Raw genomic sequence first — 26410 nt, forward strand, 5'->3', positions numbered from 1 at the left:
AGATTGGTATTTCTATATCAATCAACACTTTATATTGATATTTCTATATCAACTTTATTAAATCTTGTGGTCTGACACTATTATTGAAATCATATTTATGATAAACCTATGAACTCACTAACCTTTTGGTTGACACTATTTAACATGTTTATTCTCAGGTCTTACATAATGCTACCGCTGTATATTTGCTAATTGAAAGCAACATTTCAACGAGTCATTCATGGATAATTTGAAGGACTTACATTTGTTAATTTGGTGATGATTGCTTGCTATACTTGGAGTCTTCATTACATATCATATCAATTAAAGACATTTAATGCGTTGTTCCCAATGTAATCTATTTATCTTCCGCTGCAAAACTCAATAAAATGTCTCATATAGAGTTGTTCTCGTTTATACAATTGTGATTTGATATAATTAGTCACAAATACCCCAGACCCTATTTTGGGGTGTGACAGATTGGTATCAGAGCAGGCTGTTGTAGAGAACCAGGATTGCATATTAAGTGTGCCTTATACAATTAAGTACCTTAGCAATGTAGGACTACAACTTTCTTTGACTATAGTGCCTTTGATTGTTGCCTTTAATTGTTAAATGCTGCACTATACTTTAAGAACTTTACTTATCTTAGAATGTCGAGCCAATCTAAGAACTCTGCTAATTCCCCTAAGTATTATCCAATTATGCCACCGCATCTAAATGCGACACTATGATTTATGAAATTCTTGACATTCCTAAGTCATCTATCATGGTTTTTGTATTACATATGTATTACATGAAATATTATCCATGAATTTTGAAACTCCTATATTTGTTACTATTTATACTCAACCGTATATAACTCCATGTTATATCACGTACCTATATGCCTTATGCCTATATGCATCAGTTTGCGAACCAGAAAATGTCATTGAGTTATTGAGAATCTCAAAGACATTATAATCACTACTCATATTCATTACTTTTAAATCTTTGATTTCTCATTATTTTTGATCATTGAACTTTTTTGACGGATGGCGTCTACGAAACTCTAGAATGGAAGGGTTTGGATTACCGATTTAAAGGATCCTATAGCTCAAGCCCCTAGACCTGAATAGGCCATTGCGAATTGAAAATCTTTAATTAAAAGATTATCCAATGACATACTTATCATCTAGACACGTCATACTGCCATTATTGGAGTATAGACACATCATATCTTATTATATCTTACCATATCTATCTCAATAAACTTTGTCTAACACTTTTCCTAAATTTCCTCCGTAAATTACGGAAATCCTTTTGCCATATATACTATTCAAGGAGACGAATATATCATTCAGTATTCAACACTAACTCGTATCAAAAACCCTAATTCCAAACACATAACATGGATTTCTCACTTGATTCATCGAGCTCCACAGACAGCGTAACCGGAACAAACGAACTAATCAGCCATCATCTATTTTAGATGAATTGGGGATGGGTTCGTAGTAAACTTAATCAATGGAGACAAGAAGAATGTGATCCCTTCCACCAACCGAATTCACCTCTTGGTGAAGAACTTGAAGCACTTACCGGCGAACCCGTTCGGAACACTATTTTCACCCTCATTTCCAGGATATCCAGTCACGAATATATAATATCCAAAATTCTAGATCTTATTCATCCACTTGTCCGAACCGCCAATCATCCCGGAATAATAGAAGAAGTCAACGAGCTTCGCGCTTGAGTGGTGGCTCTAGAGAATATGGTGTGAATTCTACAAGCATCAGCAGCACCAGCAGCATCACCAGCACCACCAGTACCATCAGCATCACCACCAACAGCATCAGCTTCATCAACAACAACATCTGCATTCCACGCCTCAACATCACACTCAGTACCTCAAACATCAACATCATACGCCCCATAAATACCAAGGAATATTAGTAATAATGAGTTAAGATGTATTGACTCATTCTTCCTGAAGAATTATATATGTATACTTTATATATATGGATTGGAACAATAATAAATCTTTTCGTACTAAGCTATTACGTGTGAATCTTAACAAGTATGTACTACTTTGTTAATTCATATCACTAATATGCTATGATGTACATCCTTCGTTAATGATTTAACAATCGTTAATCACTGCTTCAGCACAATAAAATTTCATAATAAACTAAGTGTATTATTCAAATATATGTTTAATTTTACACTTCTATTTTCGATGTACTCGAAACTTTCTAGAAAACATTATTCATGCCTTGTGAATTTCACAAGAATTTCACGAGCATCAACATAATATACCGAGGTATATCAATAACAATGAACGATGAAGTATTGATTCATAACTTCATTAGCAAAATATTTCGCGACAATTATGAAATCTCTAAAGTTTTGGAGATTATTTATTCTCATTTCAACCGCAAATCAAATGAGTTTAATATTATATTAACTCATTAATCTATATTATATATGAAGAATACATATATGAACGTATATCTTCTCTTTTGTACAAACTGTTAATTGTGAAAATATTTTAACGGGTAGGTAAAACCCGAGAAATATTTATATCTCACATTAATATGTTACATTGTACATTCTTCAATTCTGATTCAATAATCAGTAACTATACTACTTACATCCACATATATAACCATTCACTAAAGAACAACCATTTTCAATTACATATTCTGATTTTGACATATCAGAATTTAAGTAAAGCTTTAGCAAGTGTTATCTTCCTAAAGATCACTACATTCATGAATTATATTCATTCGTATTCTATGATGAATTATCACATCAAACCACCGAAATTATCATTCATTACTTTTGAAATCAACAACGCCTATTCGTTAACCACTAGATCCATTGACTATTACAATCAGCGTTTAATCACCTAAAAATAAAATTTCTTGAAACCATCTCGGATTGATAATCAATGATTCAGATTCGTTAACCTTGAGAATGCTGACGAATCAGCAAAAGCTATAGATGGTTTTAATGGCCAAAAGTTTGATGATAAAGAATGACGCATTGAAAAAGCTCAGATTTGGAACTGGAAAACAGATTGAGCAAACAATGAAGGAAGCTGTGGACAAATCACAAGGACTAAACCTGTAATCAAAGAATCTAGATGATTCGATTTCTGATGAAAATCACAGAAGATCTTTTTACGCATTCTAAATCTTTACGGAAGAATTTTCCTCATTATCATTCGATCTTAGAAATTCTAAGATATCATCGTATCTTTCGTTATAAATATCCTCTATATTTCTGAAGATATCTTCATAACGATTCTTGTCCGCAATTAATTATCTCTTTGCGATATCTTTATCACATCATAAAGGAAACTGTTTTAGTTTCTATATTCTGTAAAAATTCAAGTTTAAATTATAAATGTTCTGAAGAAGTGTTGAGAATTGAAGCACGAGTTAGTATAATATAATGACGTCAGGCCAACGTGATTATATTACATTAAGTTATGCTAAATTTTTAATGGAAGATGATGATTCATAGACTTTATAATCATCATTCGCCATGGTACACGACTCTTACATTCATTCTACTTAATCTCTGAACATATCAAGAAAATATATTCTTGATAGTTCTATTCTCAGTAATTCTGGTAATTTAACAAATCAAATCATGATATTACGTTCCTTTCTACTTAGAACATTAGATTCATTCGAAACTTCATACCTACAAATTCTGAACCATTACTCGCTTTACTTAGAGTCGAGAGGAGAATAAAAAGGCAAAGAGCTCCGACATATAAGGGAAAATACAAAGCCCGATAACAACCCCGAAATTTACAAACCGTGTATATCAATGCGTATAGCAATATAAAGACACGGGAGAACTAAAAACACTATAAAACCAAGAGCATAGTAGAAGTAAACAGATTCCTCTGGTGGTAAATGAAAAAGAAGAATGACTGCATATATAGTCAATATAATAACAAGTATCAACACGGGAATGAGCATATTAACAAATCTTTTGGAAGTATGAATTTAGGAAGAAAGTATAGAAGTGGTGAAGATAATGAAACGGAAGAAGCTAATTTATAGCAAAATTTTCAAACACATCAATCGAGGCAATTCACCGCATTTAATCAAAGAAATCTCAAAATTTCGTAAATACCGGAGAATCAAATCTTATAGATTACGAAGATTTCCTTTAATCCCTTGAATTCCAGAAATCAATCGTGACTACGTCAAAAGTTAAGGCGAACATTTAATTTTCTCATTCACTCTTTTACCATAGCTTCGTTTATATGATTCCTATAATCGAATCGTTTTATCCATATTATTCAATAGTGATAAAACTTTATTTTTCAACTTATATTCATCATTACAATATTCTTGTTGTAAACAATGATGATATCTATCAAATTTCATAACTATAATTTTCATAAACTACTCTCTGTTTTGTCCGCCCTAATATTGTGGTATAAACGCTCAAGATTTTAAATGAGCTCAATACTATTCATAACACATTTCATGTGTTTAGTTTACTAAAATGCTTGTATAGCACCATCATTCCTTTTGAGGATAACCTAGTCAAATAACACTCTTGTAAATCTTTAGATAACTACCGCATTAATGATAAAATGCACTTCATTGAAGAACCTGTAGAATTTATGGTTCGTATGATTTAAACGCTTGAAACAAAACAATATTCTATCTGTTGGAATTCACGAAAGGCCCCGAGTATACCTGGGAACGTGAAGACCAAATAAAACATAAATATCCTCGTTTATGTACGAACAATGCCGATTGATGGCAACAACTAAATTTCGGAACGAAATTTCTTTTAACGGGTACGTACTATGACAACCCGTAAATTTTCGACTAAATTTAAACTTAATCCTTATGTAATTCTAACACGATAATCAAAGTCAGTTAAACTGAATCCCAAAAATTTTGAACTATGTTCATAATTTCATTTAACCTCGACAAAAATCCGACGATTCACGAACGCTTATATATAAATATGTGCATTATGACTTGAAAACGTTAACAAAGTATTAAACATATAATACTTTACATTAAACGTAATTGTTTTAATATATATAATTATTAAATATTCAATATATTATTATATAATCTATGTTATATATTACATAAATTAATAATATGTAATTAAAAGTTAAATTATAGATATCATTACTAATATTAAAGATATAATTATTATCACCACTAAGATGATTAATATTATTATCATTATTGTTAGTATTAATATTAATATTATTATTATCATTAATACTAGTATTATTATTATTATTATCATTATTAATATCAATACTATAATTAGTAGTAAAATTTTGATTTTAGTTATTGTTATGATTATTATTATTAAAATAAGTAGTATTATCATTTATTATTAATATCATTATTAAACTTGATATTAATTATTATTATTATCATTATAATTATTATGACTAATATTTATTAAATCTATTATATTTTTATTTTATTATTTTTATTAAAAGTATTATTATTATTATTAATATAATTATTATTAATAGTATTATTATTATTAATATTAATTATTAATATCAATTAAAAAAATAAAAAAAGTCAAATAAAATGTACTGAATATATAAATCTGTTTATTTTTTTATATGTTGTGATCAGCTTTTAATTTTCTATTAAAACGTGAACCAGCTTTATATTTTTTTATATATTCTTTTTCTTCTTTACAACAGATCATGATCGAGCATTTAATCTATTTTTTTTTAATCCCATCGTGATCCCTTTTTTTTATTTATCTCTGATTATATTATTGCTACTGGTTTTAATTTTGTCTTTTGATTGAAGCCATAAACCATTATATATAAAAAATCAATTAATCATTCAATTTGATATTATATATTCGCTACTGCATCTCAAATCAAAACAGAAAAACCAAGAAAAAAAAGGCTTGAACACTCTGTTCTTGACCAAAATATTCAACTACCCGATTTCAAATCACTTTCAAAATATAATATTGCAATTGTGTTAGGAATTGTCTAGTTAATCTATCTGAAAAGTTTGAACCTTCAATTCGTTATAACGAATTCAAATTTTGAAGTCAAAGTTTTGGTTTTTAAAAGTCAACTATGTGTTCTTCGTGAAATTCGAGTTCGTGTAATTGTTTATGGATCAATTGATGATTGAGAAACATTTTAGGAGTGATTTTAAACACAATTTGTGTTATAAGTATTGTCTAAAATGATTTCAAAATCAAAATCAATAATTTTATTTTTCTTTTAAACAACGACTACAGCAGTTGCTGCTATACGATTTTTTTTAATTAATTTAATTGATCCCTAATCATATATGTATCGATTTAAAATCCTAAAACCATTTATGTATTCAAATTTTGATTTATGGATTACTTTCAGTCGACTTTTGAAATTGAGAGAAGAAGAAGAATATAAAGACAAATAGATATAAGAAATAAATCGTGGTAAAATAAAATAGAAAAACAGACTTGGAAGCATGGTTTGGGAGTACGTGTGTTAAACGTTACGTCACGGGTTCGAGCCCCGTCTTGGGCAATTTTTTTTTTTGAGGTAGTTTTCCTTTATCAAAATTATTATTATTATCTTTATTATTGTTATTACTAATTATAATCATTGTTAATTATTGTTACTAGTATTATTATTATTATTAAAAGTATCATTATAAATATTAGTATTACCATTATAATTAATAGTATTATCATTATTATTATTACTAGTATTATCATTAAGTATTGTTATTATTATTATAGTTATTATTATTATTATTACTGGTATCAAGTATTATTATCAAAAGTTATTGTTTTCATTATCATTTTATTATTAAAATGAGTATTTTTATTATTATTAAGAACTATTGTTATTATCATTTCCATTAAAAACTACTATCATTATTATTATTATTTTTACTACTAAACTCATTATTTAAGATATTACAAAAATTATTAATATTATTACTAATGTAAACATATAACATTTTAATTATTATAAGAACTTTCACTTTTACAATTATTATAATTATTATTATTAATTTTACACCTTATTATGATTATTATCATTTTACTACTAGTATTATTATTGTTATTACAAAATAATACAACTCATTAATCATTATCATTTTTAATATTATTTTATCAAACAAATACTTATATACAGAATATATATATATATATATATATATATATATATATATATATATATATATATATATAACGATTGAAATAATATATATAAACTTATTCGATTACGTGTATATGTATATATATATATATATATACAGAAATATATAACGATTGAAATAATATATATAAACTTATTCGATTACGAGTATATGTGTTAATATATATACTTGATATAGGTTCGTGAATCCGAGGACAACTCTGCACTTGTTCAATGCCATCATACACATATTTATTACGAAATATCGTATTGTGAGTTTTCATAGCTCCCTTTATATATATATTTTTGGGCTGAGAATACATGCGCAACTTTTATAACTGTTTTACATTTAGACACAAGTACTCAAACTTTTATGCTATATACATGCTTTGTCATGCTAAATCCCTGCCGTAATATCGTTAATTGCTTAGGTATAAGATGCAAGCTTAGTTATTGTGAGTAGCGCTACTGAGAGTGACGTCTCTAGTCAGTTGACCGTCGGTCTTTGACTACATAATAATGATTCAACGACACGAATAACAAGTGTCACGGGGTAACTTTTGTTTAGTCGCGATATTACAAACTCAGCATTACTTTTAGATTGGTATTTCTATATCAATCAACACTTTATATTGATATTTCTATATCAACTTTATTAAATCTTGTGGTCTGACACTATTATTGAAATCATATTTATGATAAACCTATGAACTCATCAACCTTTTGGTTGACACTATTTAGCATGTTTATTCTCAGGTCTTACATAATGCTACCGCTGTATATTTGCTAATTGAAAGCAACATTTCAACGAGTCATTCATGGATAATTTGAAGGACTTATATTTGTTAATTTGGTGATGATTGCTTGCTATGCTTGGAGTTTTCATTACATATCATATCAATTAAAGACATTTAATGCGTTCTTAACAATGTAATCTATTTATCTTCCGCTGCAAAACTCAATAAAACGTCTCATATAGAGTCGTTCTCGTTTATACAATTGTGATTTGATATAATTAGTCACAAATACCCCAGAACCTATTTGGGGGGTGTGACACAAGACTTGGTATTATATATTACATAATTGATACAATAATACATCTAGTACAAATATAATAAATAAAGATTTGGAAAGATTTGCAAAATCAAATCTTTATATAAAATAAGATTTACAAAATCAAATCAAATCTTATATCTTATATAATGATTTGCAAAATCTAATCAAATCTCTACATATTTAGATTTGTAAGTATATGCATACACATAAAAAAACTTACTTAATTTATTAAACCATTAACTAATGATTAATAAATTAATTTCCGATTAGAAGGTATATCAAACAATTTACGATTGGCCTTTGTGTGTGACCGAATAGGTTAAATGGACTTTTATTATTTAATGTCATGGGCATATCTTCGGAATATATGTACCACGGTCAAACCACGGTCGAACCGTAGCCAACCCGAGAACATATTTCCAATATACAAGTCATCTACAGATGTATAAAGTATAAAGGGTTAAACCCAAAAATAGGCTACAAACTTACACAAATATACAGATGTCCACAAATCCATTTCCGTCCTACTGTCGCCTACAAACTTATAAAAAATGTGCTAATATAAACAAAATACTTTTTTAACCGTCAACCAATATAGTTGATGACGTGGCTTCTAAGTAGTCATGACACGTCGGTGATACATCGAAACAGAAACTGAAAGTATATGGGCGACATGGAAACACTACTTAAAGTATATGGACGATATCGGGACATATAAAATGAATAAAAAAAGTTAAATAATTAACTTTACCGGTTCAGCAGGTAACCGGTGACGAAATGTTAACATCAGCACATTTTTTTTAAATTTGTAGGCGACAGTAGGACGGAAATGGGTTTGTGGGCGACATCGGTACATTTGTGTAAGTTTGTAGCCTATATTTGACTTTAACCCAATATAAACAGCCAATTGCAACAACTTTTAACGACAAAGATATAGTAATATGTTGATTAGTAAAAACAGTAATAAGTTATTATGAAACAAAGATATACAGTATATATTAAGTTATCATGAAACAAAACAAAAGGAACTCTTATAGTTGTAAAATGTGTGCAACAATTCAAAGCTCCAATTCCTCTTCCTGTAAGTACCTTTCAGCTTGCATTTCTTGATAATCATCAACAAGAAAATACTCGTTATTATCAACCGGCCTGAACATATAAAACATCACCATATAAAACACGAGACTCGCTACTTCTTCTGCACCATTAGACACCCACTGAAATTTATACGACGCGATTGTTTTCAAACAGAAAACAATGATTCTTGTGAAATACAAGTATCCAATTACCACAACATAGAATTGCCTAAATAGTGTCAACTTAGCCAAATTCCTAGCAGCCTTGCCATCTGTTTTCGATGTCTCGCGCAGTGATCGAATTGACCACAAAATAGGGAAAAGAATCGCGCAACAACATATAACATCGACTAATAAGAACACTTGGTTCCATGTTATCCAACTCTTTATAAACGGCCCATTTTCTCCTATCACTATTGAAGCTATGTTTGCTAAAACTTGAAGAGGGATCACAATCATTAACACTTTCTTCTCCTTTTCTTGTAAGAATGGTTTCAAAAACGACCATCCGGTCCCGATCAAAATGATCACGGTGAACAATAGTACCGCCCTTAAAAACTGAAAAGTGTAGAACAACACATCCCATCCATGAGATGTACCTATATCCAGTCATAGATTAAAAACAAAGATTAGTAGATGCAAATTTTGTGCAGAAAATGTTCGGGATGGATACATGATATGAATGGGGAGAAAAGACCGATTAATCGAGCTCGAACAATCTCACGAGTCTAAATGAATCTTTAATTAATATCTATTTATATTTTATATTTTATATAATACAAAGTTATATAATTTTCTAAAGAAATAATTGTGCCGTTGGTCCCTCCATTTTACCCCAAAAAGTTAACAGCGTCCCTCAAATTTTTTTTTGGCTTTCAGCGTCCCTCTATTATCACATTTTTTTATTACACGTCCCTCCGTTAACTTTCTGTTAAAAAAGTCCGTTAAGTCATGCCATGTGCCTTGTATATGAGGGTCCACCGGTGCAAAAATTCTTATAATTTATATATTTTTAATTTATAAATTAAAATTTTAGACAAAAGAAAGGACTTTAAAAAAAATATCAAATATTATAAAGGAAGTGGGGCATGATGTCGTCTCCCCCAAAATTTTCCTGCAACTCAATTAACTTTACCAAAACCCTTTTATTTCCAAATTTACTTCCATGAAATACGATCTGCACTTCATTTTTTCTCCTTTTTATTTTATAAAAGCTTGATTAATGAGTTTAACAACAAAAGTACTGGGGTCAAATAACGAATTTACATTTAATCACACTAAATTCACTAAAACATATACACTAAAAGTTTCAAGTTCATTGGAGGCGGGTGACCCCGTTTGCACCTTAATAGATCCGCCCCTGTCCATCACCCCATGTTAGATTTTACGATAACATTTTTCCTGAATTAAAGTGTTATCATGATAAAGTATCTGAATTTATTAATTTACCTAACATGGGATGAATCCAGTAAATATATGACTTTATTGTAATATCACCCATTCGGCTTCAATTTTTTTTTAACACTTTTGGATCATTAACCAATTTAATACAACAATCCTTACAATTCATCCTAACCTTGTGTCAGGAGAAATTAAGAAGTAATATGTATCACTCAAAGCTACTAATGAAGATGAAGATAATTCAAAATATAACTGTGAAATTGCATATAAATCATACTCTCAATGAACTGATAAAAATTCGTTAGCATACAAGCACCCTCTAATCATACGATTCTAACGACTTATTTTCAAAAGCTCTGTTAATTTAACAATGGATGAATGTGAAAGAGATTATTATGGGGGAAGAAAGAGAGTAGGTGGGTATTTTGAAAATAAAAAAGTAAAGTAAATGATACTCCGTTGATAGAAAAGATAATTTACTAAAAATAAATAAATATATAGATAAAAAAATATATATAAATTATAAGATTTTTCATTTTTTTGGGCCGGTGGTCCTCGATTTTAGTGAAGAAAAGAGTAAAAAGTCGAATTTACCCTCACATGCAAGGCACATGGCATGATTTAACGGACTTTTTTAACAGAAAGTTGACGGAGGGACGCGTAATCAAAAAATGTGATAATAGAGGGACGCTGAAAGCCAAAAAACAACTTGAGGGACGCTGTTAGTTTTTTGAAGTAAAATGGAGTGACTAACAGCACAATTATTTCTTTTCTAAATAATATCTATTTATATTTATATTTATATTATATTTTATATAACTTGTGTCAAATGAGCCGAGCTAAGGCTTGATTAAGCTCGTTTACAACGGATACAACAGAAATAAAGATATAATATCCATTGGTCATCTTACCTGTAACCTTAGTGTAATGTTTATCTTCTGCTGCACAAATCAAGTTTAATGCTTTAACCAAAAGTAACACAGCCATAAGTAAATGAATCCGGTGAACGGAGAATTTATTTTTACCGCATTCAACGATCCAAAACCCTAAGAAAATTAAATAAAAGATGGAGAAAATGAAATAAAATGACGGAAGCTGCGATTGTCCTGCTGATAAGTAATCCCTATGTTTTCCATCTTCACTATTATACAGCTCCGTATGAACATCCATAGAAACAAGCGATCCAGGGTTACAATTAGCAAAAAATAGGGAATATTCACCAGGATATCCAATCGGATACGATTTATTATGCGAAGAATTAGGCGGTGGAGATAGATCTTTAAATGTGAATAATAGAGAAATGAATTTTGAATTGACAATACATGTTTCAGGATTTTGTTCCAGTTCCATTAGAACTTGATTAATTGAACCTTGAGATAAAAGGAAGAAACCGAGACGTGAAGCATCGGGTTTCGAAATGCTTGCGGTCACCGATACGGATGAGATTGCAACGGAAGCGAATCCTTTGTGCGTGAATCCGAATTGTTCGAAAAGGATCATTGGACGGTTGTCTTCTTTGATTTTTAATGATTTGATCTCTGCCGTGACATGTGGTGTGAAGAAATAGAAGATCAAGAGGAGAATTAGAGAGAATTTAATTGATATCGTCATTTTTAAATTTTCCGGCGAACGCCGGTGGTGGTGGACGGCGGTGATCGTTGGCGAGTTTTTGGAACGCGGGAATTTTAGTTTATTGAGAAAACTGTGGTTCCCCCAAACAGCCCTCTGTTTATCGCCTATTTTTCAGTCTCTATTTTTTATAGCCAACTGCATTTTACATGGATTTTAAATCCACAAAATTAGATCAGAAAACTAGAAAATATATGGGCACTAAATATTCTCTGTTGTAAAATGCATCTAAAAATAAGTAAAATTTATAGTCCACGAGTTGATTTATGAGTACTCATTGGTTTGCCATATGGTATATTCAATTTAATTGTTCGGTTTGTTCAGTTTTTAAACCTAAGAACTGAAATCAAGTTGAAGATCGAATTCATATGCCGAATACACACAAAAGTTGAACAAAATTAAATTTAGTTTTAGGTTAATTTTCGATTAAAACTGAAAAATAAATAAATATTCAAATTTTATTAATAATAACTTCAACATACAAAGTTACAAAATATAAATGATTGTATGATATAAATTACATAATATATAATATATAATCATTAATATGTTTTATTTTATAATCAAATTCGAATTCACAAAACATTTCAATCATCAATGTACGTAAGATTCAAGGTCCTACCAACGAAGCATTGCTTCAATGGTACCGCGGTTACATTTGTGTACTCGCAGGGCTAGAGGTCTCGGGTTCGAGCCTCGTCACCCGCTCTAGGAATTGAAATATATTCCTTGAAGGTGGCCCAAAGGGAAGGTTTTACCGACCCGCTCCGGGACTAAGATCCGGCCCGCCTGCCCCTCGGGATGGTTAAAGGGTCGGATCCTCAGAGTGTGGTTCGGGTTTCCTGCCCGAAAGCGCGTGTGTGTGTGCAAATGATGACTAGGCTTCGGTCCGGACTGATGCAAGCTTGCCTTTCACAAAAAAAAAAAAAAAAAAAAAAAAAAGATTCAAGGTCCAAAAAAAACTTCTTTGTTTCACAATAATGTGATAGCCATACTTTGTTAGTTTTCAAAACACTAAAATATTCAATCTTTAACCGAGTTTAAGAAATCACACATTATATTAATAAATTTATTTTTATTAAATTGAATTAAATTATGAATTTGGTATTTGATTTTATCGAACTCGAAATATTCAAACGATATTCAAATCGAAAATCGAATATTAAATTCAGCTTCGATTTTAGTCAATACAAAACCTTTTAAATTTTAATTTGATTTTAACTGATTTGAATTTGCTTTGATATTCAGATTAAACGTTTATAAACTAAATATCATACACTATATTGATTAACTTTCACGTGATTTGGGTCATTTTATCTTATCAAAATGTATTAATTAACTATATATCATTAGAGACTACTATTTTACTGTTCACACCATTTGTTTATTCCCAAAATTATGGGTATTTTCGTTTTTTTTTTTTTTTACACATATTATTCCTTAAACTTGCATTTGTTAATGATAATTGAAGGAATTTTAATTCTTTATTTTTTTAACATAAAAGATAAAGAAAAATAAGATTCAACTTTTTGACCATAAAATAAAAAAATAAAAAATAAATAAAGAATTAAAGAATTGGAACGTATTCTGTGGCAAATCAGTAATTGACTTAAACTGAAAGCGAGAGATAAAAGGCAAACGGCTCATACAAAACCAAAACTTTCATTCTAACAAAATTCACAAATCCATTTTCCTCTCTCGGCATTTCTCATTTCGCGGGAGAAATAAATTATTCAAATTGCCTGTAAATAACAATAACAATGGCGTGGCTAAGATCGGCGATGAACATAGCTTCGGAAGCACGCAACAGGTCGAGTTTCGGAGAAGCCGTTCGATCTCATACCGGTTATAATGTCATCCGCTCCGTTAATGTCAAAAAATTGCACGACCGATATGTAACCCTAACCTACCTAATTCCTTTTTTTTTCCCTTTTAATTATATATCTAGTACCTAAAATATCTAAAATTAATGTCACGATTCTTAAATAATTGATGATATTGAATTAAAATGTCTGAATTATTCATGAATTTGTTGCTGCGTAAATGTAAAATGTTAGGATTTGAAAATTTAAACATTATGTTGTAGCTCATGTGGTAGTGGTCTGCTTCTCTTAGCGAGAGGTCAGAGTTCGACTCCCGTGGTGGGGTGCACCATTGCACACAATGTTTACCCTTTACCCTTGAATTCCACCCAAGGGTGTCTTTCGCACATCGCGTTGTGGGTGCAGGGGGAGGGGGGTTTTACCGCCCATGCCCTCGAATTGGGCCGGGTTTCCTCCTCGACAACAGTTGGGGGCGGGTTATGCAACTGCAGGGAGATGAACGCGTGGGTGGTTAAGTCCCCTAGACATATTGAATTATTATATTTATGTATCTGGATATGGATGTATATATGTTATTTCAATGACTTGAACGGTATGTATGGAAATTTGTGTCCATTATCCTGTTATCTTGTTCTAATTTGATAGTGTGATCTGTATCATGCTGAAACTATGCAGGCAGCGCGAAACATGAAAAGCTATAAAGAGGCAGTTAGAAGGCTAGAAGAAGTTTCTGTTTCTTGTCAAGGGGAAGAAAGAGTTCAGTTGCTAAGAAGATGGTTATTTTCCTTAAGAGAAACTGAAAGACAGAATTCAGAGAATGATGAGAAGTATTCTGATGAATCTCATACCTCAAATGCTAAATATGATACTCCGGTAAATTCGGATGTTGTAAGTGCCAAATTCTGCCCCTATTTTGTGTTCTGTTAACTGGAGTGATGTGTTTTAAGTGCTATGCATTCTGTGAATTGTTTTTTGTTTTCACTAAAATTTTGCTGTTATTTAGTGTTTCACAACTGCATTATGTAAAATGATTGTTTAGTGATGGCCAAGGATGGGTTGGAAACAGCCAGGGAGTGATCCTGCTGGGCTGCGTACATCAGAGTATGGGGTCGGATTACTCGCCCTCCCGGGTAGCCCGAACAGGGAAAACCTTCTACCTTTTATTGTTTATTTATTCATCATATATTTCTCGATTGACAGGTCCTATATTATGATCAAGATCTTGGTGTATCACCAGTGAACTTTCGTGATGTTTTTCTTCACAGCCAGGCTCTTGAAGGCCTAACAATGTCTATGGTAAGTATATCTGAAAAAAGGCATCTCTAGGCTGAGTATTTGTTACTCAATAATTAACAGTTCTTATGGGTCAGTTGTCTACACATTACTAATATTAGAATCTTCACAAACCATCTAACACGGTCTATTTCTTGCTTTCGCTCACCTAACTAATTAGTTGCTTAACTCATATCATGCCAACACTCTCCTTATACAAAATTAATTGTATGGCTCCTTGTTACAAATAGTAGTGAGGTTAAATTTTAATAAGAACAAATGTAAATATGCATACATAGGAAATTTGGAAATCTTTGTAAATGGAAATTTTGAAATCTGTGTAAATGAAAATTTAGAATTCTGACGTGATAATGTTCATTGTTAGACTTTAAGGAGGCCTTTTAAGAACATATAAGATAATTTTATTTTGCTGATATATGGAGCTTAACCGCAGGTTCACTCTTTTGTCTGAATCAGATTCTTGGAGCACCACGCATGGAAGAAATTCCGCTACTACACGAGCTATACGGGTGATAATTCTTACTTCTCTGATCCAATTTATTGTATGACTAATTGATACAAAATTTTATATATACACAAGTTTCTCTGAACCATAACGTGAAGCAGATATCAAATAAAATTTCTTGTTATATTTTCCCGTTTGTCTGGATGTAGGCTATGTCTCACAGGAGGGAAGGATGTCCACGATGTAATTGTAAAAAGGATTCTAGAATTGTCAAAAGCTTTCTCAGTTTACGATGATGAAGTGCTGGTAAATTTGATTTTTAATTCTTTTCAATAAAATATCTAAAGATGTGGTCAACGATATGCTTACCCCAAAACTTTCATTTCTCAGGCAAAAAGAAAAGAATTACTTCAATTCGCTCAAACTGCAATTACTGGGCTGAAAGTAAATGCTGACATTTTGAGGTTGGTAAGGATGTGTTGAGATTGAAATTTATTTATGTAAAAACTACCATCAACAACAAAGTTTTTGTGTCACATCTGTTGTACAACTTTGTAAAATTTGTTACAACTACTATTGTGCAACTGCTGACTGTATATTTCCGTTTTATGTATTTCATGATCCGTCCCCAGAATAGATTCTGAAGTCTTAGAGATATATCAAAGCTTGAGAAGACTAGAACAACAAGGACTTGTAATTGAGAGTGATGGAAGTTCATCAGATGCAACAAGTGATGCAACATTGGAGGTATTCCCTTTACTGTAAATACATAAAGTTTGTGTCTTGTCTAGGCGTAACATTATTCTTAAATTAGTAAGAGTGTCCTATAATATAGACTCTTTATAAATTGCAACTTTACTGCATTATTGGTGAAAAAGAAGTAATTTTTTTTTTTTTTTTGAAATATAGTGATTATTCATTCTGTTGATATAACATTGACTTTTGTTACTGCAGGTTATAAAAGAATCGGTTTCCCCCGTTCGACTATGTTGTAGGCTGGAGTCACTTTTACTTAAAAAAAGATTGTTGAACAATGGGGATACACCAAAGACTCATGCTCATAAAGTTAGCATTTGACATATTCTCTTTATACTTAATTGCATTTATAATTAACTGTCAAGAACAGCATTGTGCTTGACATTCTAAGAAACTAAAATTTATGCAGGTTGATAAACTGAAAGTGTTATCTGAGTCGCTTCTCAGCTCAGCATCTAAAACTGAAAAGCGCATATCTGATCATAGGTAATTATCTCTTTTTTAGCTGTCTGTTTGTTTTTGATGATGAAGACTTTCTGTACGCCATCAAATACATGTATGTTTGCTGTTATATCAGGCAACAGAAAGAAGAAGCCCTTCATTTTCGTGTAGCCAAAACTGGTGAAGTCAGTCAAATTGAGAAGGTATGCTTGCATATCTGTCTATTATGAGGCACTTCAAAAAGGCTGAAATGTTGATACATTTTTCAGGATATAGCAGCTGAAATTAGTGTGCTTGAAAAGCAGAGAGACGAACTTGAAGCTGAGTTGCAGAAGGTGAATGGTTACTAATCTTTCTTAAATGTGTTATAATGCTGTCAAAAGCTAATTAACCCTCATGTTGACTTAAATCTAAGATCAATTATCAATTTAAGGTGTAATTATGTTGCTTTTAATATCGATATTCGCTTAAGAAAATTAAAGCTGTGTCCTTTTATATATTAGGAATGACTCAATAGCAATGCTAGTTTCTCGATATAGAATCCATATGTGAATTGTGTGTAAGCTTCAATATTGGTATATTTGGACTTAAATTTGCTTTATTTTTCTGATGGGAACTGCATTTTTAGGTTATAAGCTCATTGGCTGTTGCAAATGCTCGTCTTGAAGATGCTAGGGAAGAAAGGGAACAGTTTGATGATGCTAATAACGAACTTCTCGTACACTTCAAATCAAAGGTTACAATTTATCCGGTCTAATACAATTATACACCAATGATAATAATCGAGTGACACTTTATCATCTTAATGTTATGAACTCTGATCTAAATTCTATATATCATATATAGGAGGATGAACTTGTAAAAGCAATTACATCGTATAGAGCAGAAGCAGATACGTGTAGTACATTTGTCGATTTTCTAGAAGCTACTTGGGCTTTGCAGTCCTCATTTATGGAACAAAATGATAAGAAGGTCAAGTATGTACTTTGTAAGAACTTAATTTATTGGTTTTTTGTACGTGCATGATGATATTAATATTCTCCTTGAAATGTATACATCTTATGACTATATTTTGCTTAAATTTGATTTGACTATCGAAAGTGATGAGTTGGAGATTGTTGAAGAATACTTCATAAATGTGACTAGGAGTCTATTATGTGCTTACAAGGTATTAATTTATCCTGCTTTTACCTAATGACAAATTCATAATGTTTCTGTATCTTACTGGTTTTGCATATTTGGATCTTATTATAAGGATGCATTGGAACCTGCCATTAACAATGTAAAGAAACATATGATGAACTTGAAAAGGTTTATTTTATCCTATAGTTTGATATGAAACAAGATGAAATATCGAAATGTTTTTCAAAAATAACAAGTTGTTATTACTTTCATGCATGTGGTAGATATGAGAAGGCGATTGACCCAGATGAAGAGTTTTTACAAGATATTGAACGAAGACACGCTCTTGAGCAGGAATATTTGGCTGCTGAAACCAAGGTATAATCTGTTGTTAGACCTACATATTAGTAATAACAGTTGTTTACTTTCTTATGTATTAAGTCTTGTTTTCATTTGCCTCTTAATGGGAAGGGGTGTCTGATTCTATGTCTCCTAGAAACAGACCAATTTTCAGATTAAGTGACAAAAAAAACAAGTTTACTTACTGAATTAAGAGTTGTACAGAAATAGATCATTAAGTGGAAAGTAGGGGCTGTTTACTTTCTTTCTTTATTAAGTTTTTTTTTTTTTCATTTGCCTCTTAATGGGGAAGGGGTGTCTGATTCTATGTCTCCTAGAAACAAACCAATTTTCAGATTAAGTGATAGATCAAGTGACAAAGAAACAACAATTTTACAGAGCTGTACAGAAACAGATCATTAAATGGAAAGTAAACAGGCCCTAATCTTATTATCATATCAGTAATTAGTAATAATCTTACTATGCAGGTGTTTGCAATTTTTGATGCAGCAGAGAATGTTAAAGAGCAATTTTACCTTGCAATTGATAATGTTTCTAGGTGACATGAACTCATTTAAACCTCATTTCATGCCTTCTTATATTGATTATAATAAATAAAATTTCTAATTCCAGAAACCGTTTGTTCTCATGAATTCAATGCTAATAATGCCAGGAAAGGTATTGAACCGATTAATGAGTTATGTGATGCGATCGAAAAAGTTAGAGTCAACTTTGAATCTTTACCAAAACCATTTTTGAGGAACGATAAGTCAACCGAGGGAGAAAAGACGTCATCAAAGGAAAGCCCAAAAAAGGGTGCATCTCCATCTTCCAAACTTGTGTTGTCTGTCGATTTAAAATCCATTCTTACGCAGAAACTTGTAACACGGTCTCCGAATAATAGACCGTATATACCATTAGGTGGTAGTACAGAAAACTCTCCTTCAAAAGTTCATATGGTTGATGATACGACTATGAATATTGAGAAAGAAAATAAGGAACAGTTGATACTAGAACATGGCGGGAAAATGGACACGGCGGCAAGACAAGAAATTAGTATGTCTCAATGTTCTACGGGTGACGAGAAGAAGCTGTCGGAAAAAGAAGACGTGAACCCTGAAACGTCTACTAGTAATGACGAAAAGTTGTCGACGAGTGCCACAAGTGAGAGTGATAAGCCGTCAGATACTGATGATGCATCAAAGAAACAGGTTTAGAATTTGATGAACGGTTTATAGATGACGAATGGTTTACCCGAAACAATAGGATATATGTGCCCATTTGCCATGGTAAGTTAAAGATTTATGATATACAAGCATTCTGTTTTTTATCAACTAGTCCCTCCTATTTCAAAATAACTGTCCCATTTTGACTTTCAAAGTCTTTTATTTTAACTTTGCCTCTAAATATCTTTGTTTGTGTTGTATTTTAAGAAAATTGTACTAATGAAAAAATGTTTAAAACTCAATCCATTCATGTAAATTCTATTCTATTCTATCAAATATTATATAAAACAAACAAAAATATATTAAGTCGGAGTTGAGAAAATTGACTTTTAAAAGTCAATTGAGAGAGTAGTATATAAGAATTGAAATAATTTCTTATTTGTTTTTCTTTAAAGATGTGAAGTTTATCTACAGGTAATGGTGGTGCCTTTGACACTGTATAGAGAACTCAAGTCTTGCGAACCGCATAGATGGTATATTTTATACATTTAGTAGACGATTTTACATGTATAATTGTACAATTTCATCATGTTGTTATAGTGAAAAGATTAACTTTGCTTCAATTAAACAAGGTAATGTATTATTGTGCTTTTATTAAATCCCTCATGTGAATATTGTGCATCATGCTAGTTAGTCCAGTGTAACTGTAACAGTTTTCACTTTAGGATATCTTTTGCTAACTGTAAGCCTGTTCCCTTGAGAAACTTTGAAAAATACTTATTTACCCAAATGTGCATTAGTTAAATAAAAGTTACTTGACACATGAGTTTGTTCTTTTTGCGGTTTCTTTGAGGCGAAAGAGCGTTGTTTTTGTTTCTTCAGATTACAAAGTTGTTGCAATCAAGAATTACATACACTAGTAGTGGGAAATGAAGTTGAAGACATGAGTAGTATATTTAACATCAACAACTACTGAAACAGACTTTATTAATCTTATATAAATTATAAAATCCCTATGTCCTATATATACAATCCAGAATTAGTAAATGTTTTTGGCATTAGATGCCTACTGTTTCTTTTTAATTAAATTTGTTTGAAGCTTGTCAGATAAATGAGCATGTGCGATTGCCTAAAACTAGAAAAATGGGCAGTATTTGCAGCAACGGGTTTCCACTCAGTGAACATCATAGTATGGGCTCAAGATCTGGCCCAATAACCCTTATCAATACTAACCCTTGCTAGTATTTATTTCTTTACAATACATTTCTAAATAAAAAAGATAGTAAAAGTAAATTTTGTGTTGTCATTATTCTCTTTATGCTACTTATTTTAACAGGGCCCTAGATGCTAAAAATTGATAAAATTAAGTAAGAGAAACACGTAGACAGAGAAACAAAAGATATTGCAGAAATTATGCACAATTTTGGACGTTTATCAAATAAAAAATTGCGGTACTAGACTTTTATGCATATATGGTGTTATGTTTTTTTTTTTTAAATACTCTTATTATATATGGTCTCTATTGACTCTAGATTTCAAATCTATTAGTGTTATTAAATAGATTCAATTTTGGAAATGTAGAGTAGGGAGGTCGGGGCCAAAAAATAATTTGCATCCTAGCATTGTGAAATTAAAAGCTTTAAAAATAATAGTGTCTAACATAATATATGGTTTTAATGAACCGTATTATTAGTTGAAGACTTTTTTTTTTTTTTTTTTTTTTTTTTTTTAACGGCAAAGGAAGTATGTATTATATATATCAACACGAAATAATTACAATAATGTCACGCTTACAAAAACGGAACTACATCTAGGAAAACAAAACGACAAATATATAACCGAGATAGTAAGACTCCACAAGTGTGCAGGAAAACGCCGTAGTCCGTTCATTATCATTAAGGTCGAGATTGGACTTGAGAAGAATTAACTAAACAAGCTGGAGTGGGGACAGAGCACAGTGTTGGCAATTCAACGACAAAGCCCCCTGATCCACCTCAAATTCTCTCTACCAAAACGACTACTCCAGGAGTGGGGCAAAAAACCTGCGTGGAGAACAATTAATTAACCTATCCCGGATCTCCTAGACGATAAAGCTAGCGAATCATAACCTCGTGGATTTGCAAGCCAGACATCCCATTCAATATTGGTGCCTTTGATCCTATTAGAGATCCATTCGAAGCATTTAAGTTGGATGTCTTTGAATACCATTGCGCATGTCGGTTTTATCTTAGTGAAAGTGAAAGCGTTCCTACTTTTCCAAATCATGTATCCCGTAACCCATTCCGTAGCTTGCCACAACAGTTTTCCCAAGTCGGAGGTGAAGTTATATCCATTTCCAAGAAAAGATTCATTTATACCCAAGTTTGTAAAAGGGCCGAGCTTCCACCAATCATAGACACGATTCCAAATGTCAAAAGCGAAAGTGCATAAGATGATGGAGTGCTCTACTGATTCCAAACCATTGTCACAAACCGGACAACGTACCGTACCCAAGTCCATACCTCTCTTGTCAAGTTCAACTCTTGTAGGTAACCTTTTGTGTCGAGTACGCCAAATAAACAACTCAACTTTGAGGGGGACCAGTTTGTTGCGGAGCGACTTTATGCTCACGGTTGCGATGTCAGGGCTGCTCCGGACCAGAATATCCGTAAGCTTGTGAACCGAAAACGAGCCATCCTTACTCCAAGACCATGACCATTCTTCTTTACCTGAGCTACACGGGACAAAACTAGATAAAAGATTAGTAAGAGTGGTGAGGTCCCCGACCAATCTCCCCGAGATATCGCGGGACCAACACCACGTGGCATGAAAGTTCCCGCCCTCCCATCTCGCCCGGTCAAGAATTGTGGCAAATTTATTTGTGTCTAGTCTATAAAGCCTATTAAATTTGTCTTTAAGAACCATTTCCCCAAGCCATAATTCATCCCAAAAACATGTACTAGACCCATCTACGACTCTTTTTTTGAAAGAATTAGCGAAAGCGGAGTTTGCATTAAAGATATTTTTACCCACCTTAAGGATACCCGCCCAAGTAGAAGAAGCTCGTGAGGAAGGGGGATAAAAAGAAGTGTTAAGGCCCCCGTCCTCCCCGTAAATATTTTTAATAATAGACACCCAAAGTGAGTCATTCTCATGTTTAAACCGCCACCACCATTTTGCAAGTAAGGCACGATTTTTAAACGCAAGAGGGGCAATATCTAGCCCACCAAATTCACGAGGCTTAAGACAAGTATCCCATTTAACCCATGCCATTTTTGAGACCTCAGAAGATCCGCCCCAAAAAAACCGACGTCTCAACCCCTCAAGTTTATCAATAACACAAGACGGGGATATGTAAAGCGAAAAGAAATAAAGAGGTAGACTAGATAATACCGATTTAATTAATGTAAGTCTACCACCATACGAGAGGGATCTAGCTTTCCAATCCGCCAGCCTCTTACCAAACTTGTCAAATACCGGATCCCATGACTTCGAGAGTTTCATCGACGATCCAAGTGGAAGCCCAAGGTAGGTAATAGGGAGTGTACCTGCTGCACACCCAAGCCAGGCCGCCATATTTTCCGTTTCAACTTTTGAGACCCCGAGTCCATAAACACAGCTCTTATGAAAATTGATTTTTAGTCCCGATGTCAATTCAAAGCACTTAAGAATTTTAGTAAGATTTTGCACATTACGCCTATCCCATTCACCAAAAAATATAGTGTCGTCCGCGTATTGCAAATGCGTGACCTGTAATTCCCTCCGCCCAATTGGGATCCTAGAAAATCGGCTATGAAGTGCAGCAGATTTAATTAGATGGTTCAAACCTTCGGCTACCATGATAAAAAGATAAGGGGAGAGGGGATCCCCTTGCCTCACGCCTTTCTGAAGAGAAAATTCTTTAGTTGGGGAACCGTTGACCAAAATCGAAATGGAAGCGGAAGAAAGACTTGCGAAGATCCATTATCTCCATCGAAGACCGAATCCCATTAACTCCATGATTTCCATTAGAAAGTCCCAACTAATGCTATCAAAAGCCTTCTCAAAGTCAACTTTAAAAAAGAAGCCTTTTCTTTTGGTTACTTTGATATCATGAAGGACTTCATTCGCAATTAACACGCCATCAAGAATATAACGATTTTTAATATAAGCACTTTGTTCGAAACCGATAACCGAAGAAATAACCCTTTGTAGTCTTTTGGTCAAAACCTTAGATAGAACTTTATAAAGGCTCCCGATTAAACTGATAGGACGATAATCACCAAATCCCTGTGGGTCATTTTTTTCGGGAGTAATGCAACAAAAGAGGAATTACAACCTTTAGAGATCTCACCAACCTCCCAAAAACGAGTGAATACCGCGAGAAGGTCTTCTTTGACAACGTCCCAATATTTTGAGAAAAATTTCATGTTAAAACCATCGGGTCCGGGGGCCTTTTCACCCCCACATTCTAATATAGCAACATGAATTTCAGAGAGTGTAAAAGGAGATTCAAGGTTTGACGCCTCCTCATCATTAAGTCGTTTGCTCAGGGGGCCACGAATTTTGAAGGTACGAGAATTATGTTCACTAAAACGATTTTTGAAGTATGTGAATGCCGCCATTTTGATGTCCTCTGGGTTCTCGATCCATAAGCCATTTGAATTTATACCCCTTATGTTGTTTTTGTTTTGCCTCCTTTTAATACACGAATGAAAAAATTTGCTATTTTCATCCCCTTCCGTAACCCATTTAATCCTTTCCTTTTGTTTCAATATATCGACTTTCTCCTTATCTTTTTTAAGCCACTTTTTTTTCGAATCTAACCAAGATGCAATTTCAACTTCCGAAAGGTCACGAGTACCGATGATGTTTTCCCACTAAGAGATTTCTTTATGAAGTGAGTCAATTTCGGCATTTAGACTATTATATTTAGGATTACATTTTTCCTTCAACACCCCTTTTACGTTCTTAAGTTTATCACGAAATACACAATCAGCCCTTGGATTACAAATGGTAACTTTCCATGCATCTTTTATCAAATCATCACATTTATCATCTTCGAACCAGTTGTTGAAAATCCTAATAGGTTTCGGCCCGAAGTCATTGTTTATATCCTTCAAAACGATTGGGCAATGGTCGGAGTAATCCCTATCGAGAGTACATGCAGAAATTCCATCCCATGATGCATAACACTCTTCTGAGACTAAGAACCTGTCAAGTTTACTATATTTCAAACCGTCGTCACTAATCCTAGTAAACTTCATTCCCCCCAATGGAATTTCAATGAGATTAGCTTTGTCAATGAAATCGTTGAACATCTTTGCTCTACTTTCGATAAATTCGCAATTTTTCCTTTCCGCTCTGCGCCTTACTTCATTAAAATCGCCACAGAAAACCCAATCATCAATATCCACCTGCATAATATTGTCAAGACTATCCCAAAATTTTTGTTTCAATTGATCATTATGTGGCCCATAAACGTTTAATATAATGGAGTACGCCATTTTGCCCACCCATCGACCTCGTATACCCAAGAAAAATTCTCTTTCAACCACCCCGGACACACAAAATCTAGTAGGGTTCCAAATTAAAATTGACCCGCCCGATAACCCCACCGATGGTTTAAAGATATATTCAAAATTTTTGTTACCCCATAACAACTCAATCATAAAATCAGTAACACTTTTTCTTTTGGATTCTTGAATTGCAAAAATGTCCGGATTATGAAAACGAATTAATTTTTTAATCCAATTAAATTTTTCTTTTTCAAGTTTCCCGAGCCCACGTACGTTTAACGATATTATATTCATTTTAAACACATAAATAAAGAGAAAACGAAAGAAGGGTAAAGTTACTTCCCTGACGGAGCCCCGATCCACTCAAGCCCAATGTCGTGTCCAAAATCTTTTAAGCCCAAGCTACAATTCGATAGCGATTGTTCGTTACTAGAAGCAGGATTGTTTGGAGCTCTAATCCTTGAAACCTTACATTCCTTCTCAGAATTAATTGAACCGGTCCTATTGGAACCCCCATTACAGTTGTTTGCTAGATTTTGATCAACAGGACCCATGACAGAAACATTCGGCTCAGCCTGGGCTGGAACACAATTAGTATCAGTTGGAGTATTGGAGTTGACATCTTTATTATTCATGGTGTCATTGATCTCGTTGTCACTTTCTTTATCTCATTTATGTAATTCGTGCGTATATCGTGGGGTCGGTTGAAAACCTGGAGGGCAGTCAACATCCACATGTCCCACAGCATTACCTTGAATGTTATCGTTATCACCTGTAGGATTGGGGATAGAATTGTCCTTTTTTTCAACGTACGACACATATGGTGAGTCGGGTGTGAACTTAGGAATGGGAGGAGTCCCGTCTTGAAATTCAGGCCCGTGAGAATTGTTGGGCTGGACAGTTGCGATGTTCTCGCCACCTTTTGGAACATTATCGAATATTATTTGTTCCAACACAAAATTATCGTTGACAGTAACATTTCCCGAACCTGTAATATCACCGCAAGCCCTCTGGGCCAGCCCTTCAGCAGACATTTGGGCTAATCCCATATCATTCATTTTTTGGTCCACCTCATTTGAATGTTCATTAACAGAATGATTATCGATATTGTTAACAGAGGATGTACCATTCACATGTTCTTTAATAGGACCAACAAATGAGCTTTCAGCCACCCAACATTTTGAATTATTGTCACCTGGTTCAACCTCATTAGTCTTTAAATTCGGTTTATGATTAAAGAAGTCATCAGAGAAG

The 26410-nt window shown here is 32.7% G+C and overlaps 3 protein-coding genes across 3 annotated transcripts; 2 read left to right on the top strand and 1 right to left on the bottom strand.

Annotated features, from left to right (window-relative positions):
* Positions 1-9235: 9235 nt before the first annotated feature.
* On the bottom strand, positions 9236-12394 carry LOC139862655 (protein CANDIDATE G-PROTEIN COUPLED RECEPTOR 7-like). The gene is made up of 2 exons (XM_071851275.1): positions 11577-12394; positions 9236-9863 (listed from the first exon to the last, which is right to left on the bottom strand). The coding sequence occupies exons 1-2, from the start codon at positions 12274-12276 to the stop codon at positions 9247-9249; spliced, it is 1317 nt and encodes a 438-aa protein (XP_071707376.1). The 5' UTR covers positions 12277-12394; the 3' UTR covers positions 9236-9246.
* A 1660-nt stretch (positions 12395-14054) lies between these two features.
* LOC139863429 (uncharacterized) lies at positions 14055-18078 on the top strand. The gene is made up of 13 exons (XM_071852066.1): positions 14055-14189; positions 14763-15005; positions 15318-15413; positions 15867-15919; positions 16065-16161; positions 16246-16319; positions 16488-16602; positions 16810-16920; positions 17021-17097; positions 17189-17255; positions 17322-17387; positions 17681-17788; positions 17899-18078. The coding sequence occupies exons 1-13, from the start codon at positions 14055-14057 to the stop codon at positions 18076-18078; spliced, it is 1422 nt and encodes a 473-aa protein (XP_071708167.1).
* A 22-nt stretch (positions 18079-18100) lies between these two features.
* On the top strand, positions 18101-19811 carry LOC139863431 (uncharacterized). Its single transcript, XM_071852067.1, has 5 exons — positions 18101-18220; positions 18308-18363; positions 18459-18552; positions 19002-19072; positions 19187-19811. Exons 1-5 carry the CDS (start codon positions 18101-18103, stop codon positions 19728-19730), a joined length of 885 nt encoding a protein of 294 aa, XP_071708168.1. The 3' UTR covers positions 19731-19811.
* Positions 19812-26410: the final 6599 nt, after the last annotated feature.

This window comes from Rutidosis leptorrhynchoides, chromosome 8, assembly GCF_046630445.1.
Source record: "Rutidosis leptorrhynchoides isolate AG116_Rl617_1_P2 chromosome 8, CSIRO_AGI_Rlap_v1, whole genome shotgun sequence".
NCBI classification, from domain to species: Eukaryota; Viridiplantae; Streptophyta; class Magnoliopsida; order Asterales; family Asteraceae; genus Rutidosis; species Rutidosis leptorrhynchoides.

Excerpts from the sequence above, each read along its gene's own strand:
- LOC139862655 (XM_071851275.1), bottom strand. The coding sequence starts at position 12,276 with ATGACGATATCAATTAAATTCTCTCTAATTCTCCTCTTGATCTTCTAT. Across the intron at positions 9,864-11,576 it reads ACATTACACTAAGGTTACAG|GTACATCTCATGGATGGGAT; the intron begins GTAAGATGACCA and ends GACTGGATATAG.
- LOC139863429 (XM_071852066.1), top strand. The coding sequence starts at position 14,055 with ATGGCGTGGCTAAGATCGGCGATGAACATAGCTTCGGAAGCACGCAAC. Across the intron at positions 15,006-15,317 it reads CTCCGGTAAATTCGGATGTT|GTCCTATATTATGATCAAGA; the intron begins GTAAGTGCCAAA and ends CTCGATTGACAG. Across the intron at positions 15,920-16,064 it reads CTACTACACGAGCTATACGG|GCTATGTCTCACAGGAGGGA; the intron begins GTGATAATTCTT and ends GTCTGGATGTAG.
- LOC139863431 (XM_071852067.1), top strand. The coding sequence starts at position 18,101 with ATGTATACATCTTATGACTATATTTTGCTTAAATTTGATTTGACTATC. Across the intron at positions 18,221-18,307 it reads GTCTATTATGTGCTTACAAG|GATGCATTGGAACCTGCCAT; the intron begins GTATTAATTTAT and ends TCTTATTATAAG. Across the intron at positions 19,073-19,186 it reads GCAATTGATAATGTTTCTAG|GAAAGGTATTGAACCGATTA; the intron begins GTGACATGAACT and ends TAATAATGCCAG.